At 38.1% G+C, this 20,326-nt stretch overlaps 1 protein-coding gene across 1 annotated transcript in view; it reads left to right on the top strand.

Annotated features, from left to right (window-relative positions):
- The window catches only part of LOC138175863 (endosome/lysosome-associated apoptosis and autophagy regulator family member 2), a 212,235-nt gene that overhangs the window by 94,530 nt on the left and 97,379 nt on the right, over positions 1-20,326 (top strand). Inside the window, exons 2-3 of the mRNA XM_069106469.1 lie at positions 5,224-5,344; positions 19,343-19,538. Of these exons, the coding sequence (XP_068962570.1) occupies positions 5,224-5,344; positions 19,343-19,538 (317 nt within the window). The remainder of the gene's footprint in view (positions 1-5,223; positions 5,345-19,342; positions 19,539-20,326) is intronic.

Genomic DNA, 20,326 nt, shown 5'->3' on the forward strand with positions numbered 1-20,326 from the left:
AGACAAAACCAGTCCCCGCTTTCAAGGAAGTCAGAGTCTAATGGGAGAGACAGCATGCAGAAGTCAATGTACAAATGAGATATAGTCAGGATAAATTGGGAGTGCTCTCAGAGGGAAGGCACTAAGATCAAAGAAGACTAGGAAAGGGTTCTTGAAGAAACTGGGACTTTAGATGAGACTTGGAAGAAGCCAAGAGTCAGAGATGAGGAAGGAGGGAGTTTCTTTTAATAAATGCTTATTGAATTCAATTGAATTGATAGTTCTGGTTAGCTTAACTCTAAACTTGAGTTATTCTTCTGGGTTGAGTTCAAGACCCATCTTTCTTATGAAGTCTTTCCCAAACCACTCCAGTCTGCTGATTTCTCCTATCAAGTATCAATTCTAAATACCTGCTCATTTTAGCTCTTAATAATCTATTGGATTTAAAAAAAATATTTTTGAAGGGTTCACATATCTAGGTTCCATTCCTCACAGGATAGTAAACTTTTTGAAGGTGGGGACTATGTCTTATCCTTTGTACAACTCTTCCCACTTCTGCCTTTGCCTCATACTAAGCATACAAGAACTTACTATGATACACATTTGTGTAAATTTAACCGAAATGAACACGTCTAGACTTTAGTAGTCTTTTGCTAATGCCTAAAAAAATTGCTTCTAGATGCCTGTTTCTCTTTTTTTTTGGGAGGTGGTATTAATAAGAGGATAATGGAACTTCTAATACTCTACCCACAAGAAATAAGATAACCCCCTCTCTCCTAAGAGCCTGATACTAATTAGAATAAAAATTACCTGATTTGGAATCAAGAACCAGGAGTCTGAACTCTTTTTTGGATTCAGGATATTTCAGGTAAAACTGATAAAGTTTTCTACTGTGTTCACAGGAATCTCATTTATTTTCATAGGGTCATAGATTCATAGATTTAGGGATAGGTGAAACTTTAGAGGTTATCTAGACCAGTTCCTTTATTTTACAGAGGAGGAAACTGAGGCCCAAAGAGATAAAGTACTCAAGAGAATTTAACTATTGAGTGGCAGAATTGGAATTTGAACCCAGAATTTTTTACTATAATTCCAGCACTTTTTCTTATGTGTCATGATTTTGATGATGGTAGAAGACCTCTGTATAAACAACAGAAGGCTTGTCTGGAACACAGTAAGTACTTAATAAATGCTTTTCTTTCATTCATTCATTCCTGAATTCTTTTTTTTTTTTTAAGCAATCGGGGTTAAGTAACTTGCTCAAGGTTACACGGCCAGTTATTTCTGGGTGTGGTGCCATTCCTGAATTCTTGAGTAAACTCCACACTTTATATTTTTTTAAACAGATCCTGTTTTACAAAAAAAACCTCAAGTTCCCATCTGCAGAATAGCAACTCAACCATCTATTACTTAATTTGGATAGGTCATTTTCCATACCAGTATAGCACCAGGTTTCCCTGAAAATGCTCCTTAGAGCATTCCAATAAAGGCACTTGAGTATACAGGCCAGAAATAATTACTCTGGCTTAGTATTGTTTGTTAAGGCAATGGAGGGTAGGGAGAAGAAAGTTAGTCTTCTCATCCAGGAATTTTTGTGGCCTGTTTCTACTGTCTTTATCACCTCATAGAAGTAAGAGCTTGATACAATAGTAGTTTCTTTCTATTCAACGAGGAAAATGCACTGGACTTTGAGCCCAGAAACAGGTTCAAAACCTGCCTAAGACACCACTAGTGCATGACCATTGTTGAAGCTTTTTGAGCCTTGGTTTCCTCACATGTAAAACAAGAGGGTAGATTCCATGGCCTGTTTTAGGTCCTTTTTAGTTCTAAGCCATGATCCCATCATCAAAGTTCCTTTCTCCACAGATCCATGTTTTTAGAGGACAGCTATATCGTACTGTTTTCTGTGATAGTGCCTTGCATATAGCATGCACCTAATGGGTGCTTATGGAATTGAATTAACTTGGTATTCAGTTGCCTAATAGGATTGTAAGCTTTAGTCACTGGTTTAGGCCCATTTTTAGTATAGGTGAGAGTGAGGTTAAATTGAAGCGAGGAAGAAAGGTGTTTTCCACTTAGTCTGCTCTGCTCTTCTATGCCTTGATATAGTTCATAATCATCTTCCAATGGGATCAGAGCAGTCTACTGGCAAGAGTGCTGGAGAGGGAGGGATGATGGCTACTAACTTCCTCTGTGACCTTGGTCAAGTCACTTGACTTCTCTGAACCTTAGTTTCCTTAGCTGTAAAATAAGGGAGGGAGATATAATATTAATATAATATAAGATTAGATCTCCAAAATTCTTTCTTGTTGTGAAATTCTATGATCATCTGATCCTGACATACTGGGCTAAGAGGAGAAATAATGGGCCACTCCTTTTTTTCTCATTTCTTTTTCTGAACCCTTTTCTTCTTTCAAAGATGATTCTCTCCTCAGTATTACCCTATCAGATCCTTGTTGTAGTCATTTACTATTTCCCAGGTCATTCTTCCTCTTTACTCTAAGATCTCAGTAATTGGCTCATAGTCAGCCTCTCCCACTCAATGCCAGGGTCTTGTCTTTAATGTTCACAGGTATAAATCTTAAAATACCCTGGCTTGCTAGTTTTACAACTTTCTGTACTCCAGTTACCTATAACTTTGCCCTCAATGATGGTGGGGTTTTGGTGTTATCATCATCCTAAATTATTAATCTCTATGAATCTGGACTTTTGAAATCCCTCTCTGATCACAATCTCCTTCCCTTCCACATTGCTTCTCTTAAAGTTTATGCTTTGTTCTCACCAAGATCTATAGTCACTATATTCTTCTGTGTTTTTCCAGTTCACCACCTCTGCTTTGGCTTTTCCTTTTTTTCATTAGTAGTCTTGATGCTATAGTAACCAAATTCAGCTACACACTGTTCTATACACTCATTCCTTGGTCCTTTGTCCTTTTGCTGCTAATTCTTTGCCAAACTTCATTTCTGGGTTACTACTTCATCATTCAGTTTCTCTATTCCTACATGTATGCTGATGACTGCTGCTGGAAGAAGTCATGCAAGCATTCTAACTTTGTTCACTGAAAATTTATGTTATCTAAACTGTGCCTTCTGTGTTGCATGACAATTCTATTATTTTTCCCTGATTGGTTTCCTACATTACTACCCATGGTGGCTCTCATTTCTCCTTATTATTATCTAAGCTCCCTACACCGGAGCTGTCCAGAAGTTCAGTGCTGAGGTCTAGCGAAAGAAACCTAACTTAACTAACTTAAAGTAACCCAATGTACTATAGGCAAGCAAGTAGGAATTATTTACTTATTCATAGATGGATTGCAATCTTTGTTGGTGGAGGGGGTTCCCACACTGGGAAATTTTTGTCTTTTGAATTCATATGCCAATTTATTTACGTAGTCCATTATTTCCTGTAGTTTCCTCTAATAATGTATAAATATAACATGGTGGAAAGATCCCAGGACCTGGAGTCAGAAGACCTCAGTTTGTCCTCTTTCCCTTTGGCTATGTAGTTTTGGATAAGCCAATTAACATCTCTGAAACTTAGTTATACTTGTCTGTTAGGTGAGGATTATAATGAATAAATATTTGTCCTTGTGGGTTTGTTGCAAGAATTAATGAGAAAGGAAGGAAGGAAACACTCAATGGACATCCACTATGTGCCAGGCACTGTGCTGAGTGCTTTACAATTATTACTTTATTTGATCCTCACAAGAACTATGAAAGGTAGGTGTTTCATTATCCTCATTTTATAGTTTAGGAAAACAAGGCAGACAGAGGTTAAGTGACTTAGCTTAGGGTCACACAGGTGGCACATGTTTCAAACCAGGTTTGAATTCAAGTCTTTCTCCCTCCCAATCCAGTCCTCTATTTACTATGCCACTCAGCTATGTCTATTAAATGAAGGAATGTATGCATGAGTACTTTATAAATTACAAAATGTTAAACAAATAGAAGATATTATTATCTTTATTACTTGCAGCAGTTGAAGTAGGGTAAAAAGGAATGGAGATGGTCAGAATTTGACTGCCTATTTCCTTCCCTTTTTTCTTTTAATTTTTTTCACCAGACTTAAAATTTCTTTGTATATCCCTCCTGCTCCCAGAAAGCTACCCTTTATAAAAAAAGAGGAAGAAAGTTCAAGAAATCTAACTAAACCATTTGAGAAGTCTGACATTACAGGTGGTGGCATACACACACAGTCCCCAGCCTCTGTAAGGAAGGACCTTTAAAAATCACCCTGACAAAATACATATATTATTTCTCTTGGCATTAACTCTGATCAACACCATTATCATCCTATTCTGGAAAGGAGGACTAGAGAAAAGACATGGAGAGATAAAAGCAATCCTCTTTTTTGATACATTTGAAGTAGTAAAAAAGTTTTGAGATGGATTTAAGGCTTTCCTGCCTACCACCCTCCCGCAAGGGGTGAGCTGATATTCTTTATACCAGCTTATATTTGATCATAAGTGAGATGTAATGTGGTTGCTGATTATGGCATAGCAAAGTGAGAATTTGTAGCGTCAAATAGAGAAGAGTATTTTGGCTCAACCTTGTAACTGATGTTCTGCAAATATGCTGAAAAATGGCATGTTGGGGGTGGGTGTGTGTTGAGCCTGTGTGAACCACTTAAAAACTTGGAAAGTCTTCTACTCAGTGTTTGGATGATTAATTCTTTTACCCTCTGTCAGATTTTAAACTGAATGAGAATTAGATCAGGGCATGTTCTCCTTTTCTTCTTCCCTGGATCAAGCACAGGATTGGTGGAGGGTGGTGGAGCACATTGAGAAGGAGGGCAAGGATGATATTTTCATCCTTGACTAGTCTGGACCAAGGAGAGATTGTGACATCTCTTCTATCTGATTGAAGTAGAATTATCTAGTTCTACCTTCCCCTCATTGAGAAGACAGAATTGTAGAAGAAAGTGGGGAAAAAGGAAATGTGGGGGCCTGGTGACTTGTGGGGAAGAGTAGCTAGGGTGAAAGTACACCATGGAAGAATCAGTGAAGCCATAAGCATTTATTAAGCCTTGACTATATGCCAGGTGTTGTGCTAAATGCTGGGGATACAACATGAGCCCAAGGAGCTTACATTCTATTGGGAAAGGGCATGGAGGCAGGAGTAGGAGGGTCCCAATGTGCCCAAATTGAGAGACTGTAGTTGGCCAAATTCCCAATGGATCTATGATGACATGGACTCTTGTGCATGCCTGCTGAAATGAATAACATATTTTTGTAATTGTTTGCAGAAAGATTACCACTTTGAATATACGGAATGTGATAGCAGTGGCTCCAGGTGGAGAGTTGCCGTTCCCAATTCCGCAGTGGACTGTTCTGGACTGCCTGACCCTGTGAAAGGGAAAGAATGCAGTATGTTTGGACCTTTTTCCACCTTCTGTTTTCTGATTAAAACATAAATGCTTCACATTAGCTCAAATAGTAAACTATAATAAACAGAGACCTTTTCAAAAGGAAACCCTCTGCATTTATACTTGGAAAGACAAATAGAGCCAGGTGACTCTGTGCCTGAGGCCAGCAGTGATTTAAACCCAATGGGAAATAATGTTATTTTTCATTTGATTAACTCTCATTGTTGCAAACTGGAGGGTGGAGTAGTTTTTTTTATTTTATTGAATTTTTTTAAGCTGCTGAAAGCTTTGGGAGTATACTGTATTTCACCTCAGCATTTATACTACTGAGGTTTTTTGGAAGCTGCTTAATATCCCGTTATTAATCTGGTTACTTGGCACATTTTAAACACCTTGTCTTATGGCAATAAATGAATTGGTTTGAAAGCAGAGGCATCTCTAATTAAAATGGAAATGAACCATTTACATATTTTTCTTTTGTAAACTACCTTTTTGTGAATAATTTGAGCTCCTGCTCAAGATGAATTTTTTTTCTCATTTAAATCTCTGTTGCTGAATCCTGTTTTCCCTTCCACTGTAGAACAGACTTTATTAACCTACAAGCATTGGTTAGGTGCCCATTCTGCCCCAGGTTCTGTACTAGATGCCATGTGTACAAAGACAAAAGTGAAACTGTTCTTGCTTTCAAGGGGTTTATGTTCTATTGGTAGGAAATAATGTGGACACATATAAATAAATACAAGATATATAAAGGCAATTTCCAGAGAAGAATTCAGGTCTAATATGCAGGACAGTTTGTTAATAATAGAATCAAAAGGGAGAGTGGGATTGGGGCACCAAAGGGATGGGGCTGACATAAATGAGCAGAAGGGGCAGAGAGCAGGAGTCAGGGAGGGAACCTCTTGCCAAGCAACATGTGACAGAATCCTATGGATTCTGAGTGATGCCTTCCTTCTCAGTAACAAAAAAGGTGGATTTGATTATTAATCTCTGAGAAAGAGGTAGGATAGTGTGTGCGTGCATGCGTGCATATGTGTGTGTGTGTATGTATGTGTACATAGGACTCATAGTAGCAAGGCAGATGTCTAACCACTCACTGTTCCTGCCTGAAGATCAAGGCAGGAGTCTGAGGAATCCTGGGCTCAGGTTGGTCATAGAGATAAGGCTTATTTGAGGTATTCACCCTCAGGTATGTCAGAGCTCCCTTGTTTTACTTGATTTGGGGTGGTGGTGTTCAGAAGTCATTGGCTTAGGCATTCTAGAAAAAAAATGTGTTGTCATTTTTAGTCATTTGTCATTTACTTTGATTCAACTTAAATCATCTTCTAAAATTTTCAACCCTGTAATAATTCCATGTTTTTAGATTAGAATCACAAGACTTAGAGCTAGTCAGTACATAATGTGATTTATTATTATTATTTCCACTCAATTTGATTATTTGAATAACTTCTGCTTTGATAGTTTATCTGAAAACTAAAATGACATATATTGCTGTAGGCTGTTTGGATTAAAAATGTTGATATTTCTTTAAAATATGAAATTGCATATTGCTATTACTTGTAAATTTTATTGATGACTTTTGTCTTTTTCACTATAATTCCTTAATACCACCCTTCAAGTTTCTTTTGCTACTTTCTTTGAACTCTAGATATACAGAATTTAGCCTGTATACATTCCCTTCCACATATTCTCATTAAAGAGGAATGACTGTAATTCTACACTATACTTTAGTATCCAATGAATAAAAATGTCCTAGATCCAAATTCCAACTCCATTTTGGCTCATCTCATTTTAAAATATGTAGTCCTGTAAAATTGTGAGGTTTGTTCAGATTTTGGTTTATGTCATTTTGATTTATAATATTGTTACTACTTGTATTTGAATTCCTTATTCAGCAACCCATGCATCTGGAAGGTAATTTCATATGTAATATGTAGGTAGGGGAACTGTAAGTATTGCTTTCCCAGTCTTTATTAGGATTACATGTTGTGAATATGCATTCATTTATTTTCTAGATAGAAAATCAAGGCCACTTTCATAACTTTTGAGCTAGCCAATAGACATAGAGTTTTTACTTTTATTTCTCTCTTTGTATTTCTGTTAACCTGTTAATCTGGCATGGAATCTCTTAGAGATACTGAACTATATTAAGTCCATTTGTAGTTATATATGTATATATAAATATATATTTATATAAATAAATGTATATAGATATATATTTATATCTATCTATCTATCTAAACATTACATTTATTTATAGAGCTAGGGAATAGAGATTGGGCCTGTGATTTCATTTGTATAGATAATTCCTGATGAGGAAGTTCCTTTAACAATCCAACTTGGGATCTTTTCTGAGACTTAAAGTTTTAGACAGTTTTCTACGGCACTGAGTGGTTATATGACTTGCCCAGGTTCCTGTAGCCAGTGTGTATCATAGCATTTGAACTGAGATTTTCCTGACTCCACAATCAACTCTCAATCCATGATGTCATGCTTGCCTCTCCCTCCCTTTCTCCTCTACCCCTTTTCCCTTCTCCCTATATGTAAAGCAGCATGGCACAGATGGAGAGTTGGTCTTGGAGCCAGAAAGACCTGGATTTGAGGACCACTTATGATTTATATTGACTGTGACCTTGGCTGAGTCACATAACCACTCATTGCTCTAGGAATTTTTCTAAGACTATACATTATGTTTATAGCAAATGTAGCTATATGGTCATATATATATCTATATGACTACTTACAAATATGTATATAATTATATACATACATATATGTACATATGGAAGAATAAAAAGATACAGAAATAGCTAGCTAGCTAGACAGAGCATCTACTAAGTGCTCACTATGTGTCAGGTACTTTGCTATGTGCTGGAAATACAAATGTTGTTGTCCTTCATTCTCAAGAGGACCAAAATGACATCACTATGTTGGGATCAAATTACAGCGTGTTTGTTTTTGTTGATCAGACCCATACAAACTCACAAGGCTTTACCACAGGTCAGGCATAAATAGTTCATGTGAACATATGGAGTGGATTTGTCTCTAGATTTGTTCATCTTACATTTCCTTTGAGCTACTGAAGTTCTGCTTTGCTCATAGAGCATGGCTCCTTCTTTGATATGGGCATGCCATGCTGGCCAGTACTGTGCCAGCGTCTCCCATGTCTCACAATCAGTTCCAAATAGAAATCACAGAATGACAATACTTCTTCTCAAAGAGCTTATGTTCTTGTGGTGGAAAACAGTGCATGAAAGGGAGTTGAAAGTAGGGGTGGAGAAAAGGTGGGAAGTCATGTGCTATGGCAGTAATGTACTAATCACGTTACAGAAATTGTCTCATTTGAGCTTCACAACAACTTTGGGAAGTAGGTTCTATTATTACTCTTATTTTACATGTGAGAAACCGAAGGCAGGAAAGGTCAAGTGACTTGCCCAGGGTCATACAGCTAGTAAGTATCTGAGACCATGTTTGAATTTCCCTCTTACTGAGCCCAAGACTCCCTGCTCTACCTCCCCGAGATTCCATTCTGATTTGTGCAAATGCTTCTGCAAGAGCAGAAGAGGAAATCCAGAAACTAGTCACCCCTTTGTATTATATGCTGCAAACCAATGGAATGTATTTAGAAAACTTTGTTTTTATGAACAAATGTTGTTGGTCTCCCAATAAGGTGTGTCTGAGGTAACCCTGGGTTCTCACAAGCTGTACCACTGGGATATAAGCTCTGGCAAGTCTTACCAAGTTAGAAAGGTTTGGATTCCAGGATCAGAGGTAGATTGTCTGGGCACCTTCCAAGGATCCAGCTGAGTTTGAAGAGGCTCATTCCTAGAAAACTGGCCACAAGGTGAAAAATTTTCTTTAGTCACAACAACTTCCAAGGACCATCTAATAAGCTGTGGGGGAGTTTACTATCTGAACTAAGGATTACTCCAACTGATGAAATCACAGATCCTTAAGTATATTATTGGGGCTTACTCAAGAATCTGTGGTTTCACTAGTATGGGGAACATTCCAGTACAGATTGCAGATAATAGTCTGTCTATTAGGAATTATTAGTTATGTCTTAGATTCTGGAGGCCTTGAGAGGTTAAATGATTTGTCTGGGGTTCACACAGCTAGTAAGCAGCAGAGGGGAGATTTGAACTGGTTTTCTAATTTGAAGACCTGCCTGTCTCCAAATCTAACACATCATACTATGCTGCCTCTTGTTCAGTTGTTACTTGTTGGTACTTGGTGAGAAAGGAAGAAAGAAAGATGAAAGAAAGGAAAGAAGGGAGAGAGTATCTATTAAGTGCTTGCTATGTGCCTAGAGCTGTGCTAAGCACAGGGGATTCAAAAAGGAAGTCAAGGTATACATTGACTTTTTTTTTAAAGTAAAAAAAAAAGATTTGATTTGAGTTTTTTTTATTTGTAGAAATTTTTTTCTTTTTTTTGGTAGACCTATTATCTCACCAGTATAGTTAGCTCCCAGTACCTCATCACCTCCCCCTTCATCCCCAGCATCTCTTCTGCAACTTATAGTATTAATATATTTTTCTAAGACTGTGGGAGGTTTAAGAGACCTGTCCAGGAGAATGTGTTAGAAGTTGAAATTTTATCTGTCTTCTTTATTTGAAGGCTAAATCTTTATCTACTACACCAAGTTGTCTCTACATTTAGAATAAAACGAAAGCTCATTTTTTCTTTTCTTTTCTTTTTTGAAGGCAGATATCATGTGTTATGCTCCTTTATATCTCTCACAGCTGACACTATGCTCTGCTGAGAACAAATCCTTCATTTTATTGCTCTCTCATTGAAAACTTTGATGCCTTATTCCTTTGAGCAGAAAGGAGAAACAGTCAGATTTCTTGCTGTGTTTCAATCCTATATGTAAAGGGAATTGTAGATGAGAAAAAACAAATTACTTTGGGGGGGTAATCTTTTTTGGTGACAGGCTCCCTTATGACCCTTTTTCCTGCCTGGAGCCCCTCACCTTTTCTGAATCCTGTAGGGCTAGAAACTTCTACCTCCCACTCAGTCTTGCTAAATGGTAACTCCTGGCCTGTGATAGCAGAAGTAGGAAATCAATTAAATTCACCTGAGCTAGACCTCCCTCTCCTCTCCACCCTGCCATTAAAAAAAAAACAACCTTGGTCTTGTTCATATTTGGGTTGACTTGAATTGCTTGCATGTATGGAGTTCTGACTTCCACCCATAGAACTGGTAAGAGCTGGGTAAAGTGGAATAATGTACCAAATTTGGGGAGCAACCTCTCACAGACCTCTGTGGACTCTTGTCTTCTCTGAAGGCCACCATGGCTGAGATTCTCTGGCAAAAGCCCTTGGCTCTGGCCCTTTACTGCCCTTTGGTTCTATTTTGGAGGTATCAAGTACTGGCCTGGCTTGGTGGTGGGTGCTTTGCTTTAGTTTTACAGGAGTCGGTTGATGCCCTGTGTGAGGCAACGAATGCTGCCCTGATTGCCCCTGCTTGTTGTCCTCTTTGTCCTTACATGCTTTCTTCCAGAATGACTCTGGTTAAGCTATTTGGACTTACCATAAACACATCAAATAAAAAAAACTGACTACTTTCAGTATTGTTTGGCTTTTAAAATTCTTCTGGAAAGCTCCATTTAATTCTCAGTGACAGAATCCAATAAAAGGACAAAGGAAATTAATTTTTGCCCAGTTCATCTTGAGAGGTTGTTGTCTTTTTCTTTAGAAGTATGCCAACTAAGACAAAGAGAAGTGTGGAACTCCATTGATGGGCATATATTATTTGTTGAAGGGTAGAGGAGTGCTAGAACCATAGGAATGTAAGTTAAAAATGAGGAAAGAATGGGTCAGAAGGAGAGGAATAGGGCACTCTAAGCCAGATTTTGAGGTAATAATAACAGGTAACAGGAGAGCTGGTGAAGAGGTACCTTTGAAAGATGGAGGTAGAGAATTGTGAGAAAATAATGGTACGTAATTCAAGGACAGAGAGGGTGCTAAGGAATGGAGATTGACTGACATTTTCCAAGGCAGAGGAGAAGTGAAGGATGATAAGAACTGAGGAGTCAGGATGTAATTGCTACTCAGGGAAAATTGATTTCCTAGACCCATTCTTCTCTGTTATTTGGTGATCTCATCAGCTACTTTGTGCATTTCCTCTCCATTGACCTTCCTTGCAGCTTTGCCTATACCCACCATGTGTTAATCTATGCCAAACACCCAGGGGATAACATATATATTATCCCCTATGTGTGTGCTTGTATATTTCCATTTATTCAAGTTAGCAAATTTATTATCCCAGACTAAATCTGAATTATTTGTTTTTTTTTTTTATCAGTGAGAAAGCTCTCGTTTTTCTCAGGCAATTTTGCTTTAAAAAAAAGCACTCTATCAACCTCTTTTCTATTTGCATTATGATCACCTGGAGCATATAGTATGGATCAGTTTTTGTTCCTTTCCCCCCTCCAAAGTGTGGGGTAGATAAAGTCTATCAACCTGGTATATGAGAAGCTTATTCGAGGAGTAGATGAGTGGCTTTTAAAAAAACTTGTCAAAGTTACTTTTATCTAAAATATAAATAATAATTCAATGAACATTCATCTATTCAACAAACATTAAATATGTGCAGAATATTTAGACCAGGTGTGAGGTAAGAAGCAAAGTTTCAACAGAACACAGAACAGTCCTTGCCCCCCTAGGGCTTACAACCTAGTAAGGGATCAGGCAGAAGCACAGATAATCATATTATAGCATGCCAGACTTGGTGTCGGCAACACTGAAGCCTGTCTCTGATATTTACTAGCTGTGTCCTGGACAAGCCATTTGATTCAAGCCTCAGTTTTCTCATCTGTAAAATGGGGATGATGATGATGATGGTGGTGGTGGCAGCAGCACTTCACAGGGTTATTGTGAGGATCCAATGAATTAATAAATGTAAAACACTTTGCAAACCTTAAAGAGCTGTTCTGTAATTGTTAGCAATTAGTGTTATTGTTATAAACATTATATTATAATTGCAGTGAAGAAGCAAAGACTCAACTACTATGTGAAGTCCAGGAGAGAAAGTAGTTGCTTGTAGGTGGAGGGAAGGTGATCAGGGAAGGCTTAACGAGGTGTGGCACATGCAATGATTATATGGCTCTCTCTGATAGGGTTTTTGTGAAGACTTGGGAAAGTAGTTTTTCAATGATATTATTATGGAGAATGGAGTTGGAGTCTAAATTTTCAGAGGTGCAGAGACACTTTAAATTTAGTAAGTTCTTTTTCTCTAACTTTTCTTAACTTTTATCTTTCCCCTAAGCAAAGAGCTGTTCTTGATAGGACCAAACTTGTAGAATTCTAATTTACAGTGAATAGTGCACTGGAAATAACTATTCATTCCAAGTAATGTCGCTGGATTTTCCATAATTGTCGACATAACTGTAGTAAAACCTTGTTATAAACTATATCACCATATGGAGTGACAATACAGTATAATAGGGAAAAATGCTTTGGAATTAGAAGACCTGTAAGATAGTCTTGGCTCTGCCAGGAATAAATCATGTAATTCCCTTGGGCCTCAGTTTTCCTACCTATAAAAATGAGATGGTTTGACAGGCTGATTTCTAAGATTCCTTCTGGCTGAAAAAATTCTGTAACTGGCCTTTAAAAGGAGAGGAGACAGAAGCATTAGGCAAAATAGATCATCACTGAGAGAAACCTTTTCTCAAGGAAAGGCTATCAGAAGCTCCAGTAAAAGCCTTCCAAATAAGATGAGAGGTTAGGGTACATACCCAAGATATTTGTTATAGCTCAAATTCTGTCCCTTTCTGTATATGACAAGAGTCTTGGGTATCAGAAGGAGAAGAGACTTTACAGATAACACAGGCCAAGAATTCTTAATCTTTATTGTCTCATGGATCCCTCTTATAGTTTAGTGAAGCCTGTGAACACTAGTTGAGGCAGGTTCAAGGTGCAATGGATAGAGAACTTGACTTTGATTTGGGAAGACTTGAATTCAAATTTGGTCTCAGATAGTCACTAGCTGTGTGATTCTAGGCAAGTCACTCTAACTTCTCTGTTCCTATCTGTAAAATGGGGATAATATTAGCATCTGCCTCCAAGGGTTCTTGTTATAATCAAATGAGCTAATATTTATTCAGGTTCCTAGCAAGTGTCTGACACATAGCAGGCACTATGTAAATATTTAATAGTTTCCCCTGCCCTTTCTTTACCTCCCTACCTTTTCAGAAGTGTTTTTAAATGTGTAAAATTAAACACACAGGGTTACAAAGGAAAGCAATTATATTTTAATACAGTTCTCAGCATATTTTTAAAAGTTATGATTATGTTCCTAGGTTAGGAAGCCCTGTTGTAGACTAATTTATTCATTTTATAAATGAGTTGATTGAGACCCAGCACAGTACAGTCATATGTCCAAGGTCATATAGCTGGCGGGACTTAAACCTGTCTCTTGACTCCAACTGCAACATTCTTTGTTCTATTTTTCGCTAAAATGTAGATACTATATTTCTTCTCAGTGTTTCTCTCATCTCCTGGTACTCCCATTAGAAGAAAGCCCCTATTATCTCTGTTACCTGCCAGGGCTGCATCAGGTTTTTTACTGACGGTGATAAGACAACGTCTATAGCGTTTAGTGTGTTGAAAGGTGTTCCCTCTGCAATTAGCCGCTTTCTTCCTTAGATTGAACGTGGCAAGCAGCTGGTAGTAGACTTAGCCTCAGTTGTTGCTGTACAGGTTCTTACAAATTCCCAAAACAGCAGGTGGTATGATCTGTCCAATAAGAGAAAAAAAAAAAAGAATCCTCATTAACCAGAGAAGAATAAGTTTGATGGCTTGCATATAATGTCAGCAAGGAAGCTGAGTTATTTGAATGGAGTATTGTGTGATCCTTCTGTCTAGAATGGATGTTGCTTTCCCTTTTGTTAAATAAGAGATGAATTTCCCCTCCCTCCCTCTGTCAAAGCATGTCACACCATAAGGGACTGAACAGATACTATCCCAATTAAAAGTAGTATTCCGTGGTCACCAGCACCAGCAGTCGAACATGAAGATCTGAAGCCTGCTGTGTCTTCAAGATGGTGCTGAATTCCCTTTGGAAACCATTTCCCTCTTTTTCTTCATTAATTTGGAACCTATACTTTGACAATAATCTGACAGTTTTTCAACTAGTTATGTTTTTAATTAGCACAGGACGAATCTTTATTTGAATAAAATAAGGTAAAGCAGTGCTTGCATTCTTATTTTTTTTCAGGAATGCTAGCCACATCTGTGCTTGGCATTGATGCTGGGATGTTTTTAGTGATTAATAGTCTAAACAATTGCAGATGTGTCCTATCTTGCTTGTACACTGAATAATTCCAGGCAATTATAGATGTTTTTCAAAAGATAGTAAAACTCTACCAGTCATGCTTATGTTATCTTTAAGGATAACTATAAGTCTGTCCCTAGTGGTGAGGCAGCTAATGGCCTCTGGCCTATATATCCCAGGCATCAAACATTATACAGTTACTGAAAAGGGAAGGCATAAAATAATGGTAGGATTTTCATGTTGTAATAAAAAACAATAAAAGTACCATTTGGGACTTTTAGAAATGACCAGGTACTCATTTCTTAGGGTCTGTCTAGTATCATTTTCCTCATCACCAAATAACTTCACGTATCTTGTGATTGTAACCTATTAAATATTTGCTTAAATGCATGTTCCTCAACTACTTTTTTTTTGGTTCTGTACCTGTGATGTTGGTATAGAGATTTCTTGGGGGAGGAAACTCCTACCAACAGAAATTAGCAACTATTTTGCTAAATAGAATTGTAAAGCATTGTCTATGTCTCTGTGAGTTTAAGTGACTTATCCAGTTGTCCTGGCTTGATCAGAGGTAGCACCTGAATCCAGATCTTTCTGACTTTTTATCTACTACCCCATATTGTCACTACAAGGATATTTGCAACACTAAAAGTCAGTGACCATTACACATCTTAGGATTATCTTTCTCAGAATTTCAGGAGGTCTTGGAGGACATCTACACCTGAACAGGAATCTCTTCTACAACTTAGCAAAAAATTTGTCATTCATCATAGTAGGTCTTCAAGTAGACATTACATTTGGATCAGTCAAGAGTCATTGTCTGAGAACTTTATTCTGAGCTATAGTTACAAGGAGGTCATTATCATGTCATTGTAATGTTAAAGGAATTTGAAGACCTTCCTTGCCCATTAATAGGCAAATAGAGCCCTGGTCTAGAGCTAATCAGCCTCTGGACTATGGGGAGTTCCCAATTAAGTGCTGAGGCATGAAGATTCTCGAGCTTCCTGGCACTAAGTCAATCAGATGCCAAGTCTTGGTTATATATTCTGGGAGGTTGTGTTTTGCTTTGTGGGTTTGTTCATGAGAAGGATCTTTTGATTTCCTGATTGGGACTCTGAGTAGCTAGTTTTTCAGAGTCCTCCAGCTGCTCAGATGTCTGTGCTCCCTTGATCCAGTGATGTATGTAAAGTGTATAGCAATATTGTTCCTACAGCTGGAGCCCTGTCTATTGATCTTTGGGCTAATTTCTCCTTGTATTTTCTCCATGTTCAGGGTACTGATCTTTCCCCTGAACTAGTGAATGTAATTAAAAGAAGATTATTGACCCCTTAAAAGTTGCTTTCCTTTAAGAAAAGCAGATCAAAGAACCTGTGCTAGCAGGCCATTCTGGGTGTGCTAGGGTGCTTACTATTACAGTCATCTAAGCAATTTTAGAGTTAAGATAGATGGTATTGTAATATAAACAGCAAACTCCCCACCAAACTGTTGATTCTGCTAGTGAAATTAAAATTTCCAGAGAGTGATGGTATTGGTGAGAAGTGTACATTCAACAGTCACATATTTCTATCAGATGTCTTAGTGTTGAGAACAGCAGCCCTGGGGTTGTATCTTTTTGTGACATATTCTTAGGCCCCATACGTCATAAAGGACACCACATGCTTCTGTTCATGGATAGTCTATTTTGTGTTTTTCAAAATAGGACATTCACTGCATAATAACCCCTAGGATATTCATACATAATAACCCCTGGATTCTAGTTTAGTCACACCAAGCTCTTGAATATACTCCTAAGGGACTCTGTTAAGTACAGATCTGCTCAGGTTATGGAGTGGATGCCATACTCAATTTCTTACCAGTAATACATGGGAATGGAACCTACTTTTTTTTAGTTGTCAGTTTTTCACATGATCATATCCTTGTCAACAAAGTAGACAAAGCACAGTTACCGGCAAACAGGTGTGGAACCAAAAAACCTTCCATAAAGTTGAAATTTATTGTCAAAAAGCTATTCTGAAAATCTTTGTAGTTGTTACACAACTATAGGAACTGAAAATGTAAGCACTACCACCACCACCAAAACCACTAAGGAATTCAAAGAAAGTAAAATCATGGCATTGTATCATATTGTAACACATAATGAAATATCAGAATTTCGCTTAGCTTCTCTGCAAGAGTTCAAGGTAACAGATTATTAGATATAGAACTGGTTAAAAGAAGGGAGAGAGTCTCTTCTTTCCAGAAGGCAGCAAACAATCCTCCCTTCCCTCTGAAGCTATACAGACACATGACTTGTGACGCTAGCAAAGGGGCATTTTGGGATTGCTCCTCCAGGCACATGGTTCCCTGCTGTGTCTATTTTCTCTCACTCGGGGGTCATGTGAATGGTATGGTTTGTGGAGCTTTTCCCAAGTCTTTGTACCCACTTTATTTCTTCTGTGTTTGTATGTGTCTGTTACTTGACCTTTGTCCTTTTCCTCCAAAAGACCTTTGTGGAGCTTTTGATGCACTCTCCCTTAGAAGAACCTCTCCTCTTTGATAGAATGATTTGTGCCTTCTGTGGTTTTTTTCCTGTGCCTATTTTTGGGTAAGTTTGTGTCTCCTTTTTAAAAAGGCTAATCCAGAGGACCAGCTTATGTGTATGACCTCTTACCAATTTTTTGACCCTCCTTTACTGCTGCTCAAACAAAATCATTGTACTTCCTACTTGAAGAGGACCAAAATGACATCACGCTTGTTGGGGTCAAAGTACAGTGTGTCCAGCTGTGACTGACCAGACTATGAAGAGCTCAGAAGGCTATACCAAAGGTTGGGCACAAATAGTTTGAACATTTGGAATGGAGAGATCTCCAAATTTTCCCATCTCACACGACAAAATCAGTCAGGCAAAGAAGACCCAGGATGAAGGACGAACACTTTGCCGGTAGAATTCACATTCAGGAAATAGTCTGACTACTTGAGACAAGCTGAAAATATGCAGAAAAAGTGTGTTTTCCATGAAGCACATTTCTCTCTGAGCGTCTGGTTTTGCTTTCTCTAAGTATTTGCCGGCTACCATCACAATGAAAACATTTGGTTGCTATTTATTGATGCATTTTAACACTGCTCAATAGTTCAGGAAGGGAATAAAGAATAATATGAATTACACAGTGATGAATTCATCTGAAGTTACTTGCCTTTTTTTTTTAAGGGTCAAGGTGCAAATTAGAATTACCTGAGTTGAAATTTGTTTAAAGAACTAGGAAAAATGCTTAATATTTGTAAAGTGTTTAGCACAGTGTTTGGCACATAGTAGGCACTTAATTCTTGTTCCTGTCTCCTTATCCTCCAAAACACACACACACACACACACACACACAGATATGCTATGGAATCTTTATTGAGCTTTAGCAGCCAAAATTTTGTATTTTTAACTCCTTAAAAAGGTTGTATCCTTTGCAAAAAGTATCCTTTTACTTTTGAGGGCATTTGTTAATACTAGAATGACTGACCTAGACTAGACTTTTAGTTAGTGCATGGAGTGACATGGTTAAAATCCAACAATTATACCGGCATTCCATCCAGCTTTCCACTTAGGGCATCTTTCCATATTCTTGCCATCCACTTTGCAAGATATCCTGATTGGTGACTGAGTGAGCATAAACTCCCTGGAACTGGTCATAGACCATGCTTTATGTTCCAGTTATCTATCCACCCTGACCATCTTCTTTCCACCTGTGTGATTGTGCTATATGTACTTCCTCCCAAATTTTTTTTCAACCTCTTGCTTCCAAAACTATAAGCAAACAGATATTGCCATTTCTTCTGGAAGGGGTGTGTCCATCAGCTTCCTCTTTGACTCCTCTCCATGTTCCTATGACTTGCTAGATGAAGACATCTTTACTTGGCCACTATCACCATATATGTGCTGGAGTAGTGGCTGATTTTTACCTTTACTACTGCTTCCACATTGGGAATCAGGAGGGGAGGGAAGGTGTGCCTCATAAGAAAGGAGCCATGGTGATGAAAGATTGGGTGGGAGTGGGGTACCCCAAGGATTGGCTATAATGCATTATAGTAGAGGCCACTAGAGGATGAGAGATGCAGTAATGTCCCTTCTCTATGACATGTTGGCACCCTGGGGGAAAGACATTTGCTTTGTCTGTTTATTTACCTAGGTCTCAGCTTTTTCCATCTGTGGTTTGGGGATAGAATAATACTTTCTAATTGCCAAACTCTACAGTCACAAGTGAGTAGAATAGTAGCATGTATAAAACTTTGGAGTCAGGAAGACTTCTGTTCAAATACTGCTGCTTATACTCATTTTAAAAAATGTTTTAATTAGACTTTTTTGAGATCTAAGGATGAATAATATGATAACCTAACAGTTATTTCCACACAAACATCTCAATAAATATTTGTTGAATAAATGAATAATAATGCTGTACCAAAGCTAAATATTTTGCTATAAAAAGGCTGTTTTTCACAGTGCCTATGCTGATTTCATTTGGATACAAATCAGAACAATTGGAGGACTTGGTCTTAGTGCTAGTATGTAGGTGGGGAAAATAGGCAGGTTGGATTATCTCAGTTATATAGCAGAGCATGAATAATTGAATAATTATGCTCATGGTTTTCCCAGTGGAGCTCTTGGTTAACAATACTGTGTTTTAAATGGCAGCCTACTGTTACTGTCTTTGTGCCTGATTACACTCATAACTAATTGATTGTAAATGGTTTGTTTCAGCTTTTTCCTGCGCTTCTGGTGAATACCTAGAAATGAAGAACCAGGTTTGCAGTAAGTGTGAGGAAGGCACCTACTCCTTGGGCAGTGGCATCAAGTTTGATGAATGGGATGAGTTACCTGCAGGATTTTCCAATGTTGCAACGTTCATGGACACAGCAGTGGGTCCAGCTGAGAACAAACCAGATAGCTGTGACAAGTAAGAATCTAAAAGGGGCTGGTTAATATTGACCCAGTAGTCGAGGAGAGGATGCTTGATAATCTTTGGAAAATGATAGATTTTCATGGTGTTAATGGGTGGTGGGTGTTTTGATCTACAGAGGAATTTTGCTGTATGGGGCTTGAGAAGTTCGTACAGCACATGTAGAAGAGTTACAGGAATCGGACAGGATTGATGGACTGGGGAGCTTCAAATGGGGCAGTTCTTCTCCGATGCTCCAGGGTGGGCACCGACCCTTTGGCACCCTAAGTATTCATAGAATCGTGGGTGGAGAGCTGGCAAGGATTGTAGAGATGATCTAGTTCAATAATCTCATCTACAGATGAAAGAACTGAAACCCAGGCAGTTTCATAGGTTCACAGATGTAGAGTTAGAAGGGACCTTTCAAGAAGCCATTTAGTCCAGCTGCCTCATTTTTCGGCTGAGGGAAGAGAAGCCCAGGGACATGAAATGAAAGATGGAGCCAGGATTCAGAGTCAGAAATCATGATTCCTGATTTGGTACTAAAAATTCAATAATCTTCATAGGACCATGATGATAGCTCTTTTCATATTCAGAAAGTAAATTCGTGTGTATGTGTGTGTATGTATATGTATAAATGTGTGTGTATATAAAATTGCTAAACTGCCCCCCCCCCCCCCCCCCCCCCAACCCCACTTTTTCTATCTTTTTTTTTTTTTTTAATTTAAAGCAAAAATAAATAAAAAAAAAAAAAAAAAAAAACTAACTGAATCATAAACAACAATAAACAATAAAAAAACAATATT

This window comes from Petaurus breviceps, unplaced genomic scaffold, assembly GCF_028583685.1.
Source record: "Petaurus breviceps papuanus isolate PSGF00001 unplaced genomic scaffold, PetGlider_PUasm1.0 79, whole genome shotgun sequence".
NCBI lineage: Eukaryota > Metazoa > Chordata > Mammalia > Diprotodontia > Petauridae > Petaurus > Petaurus breviceps.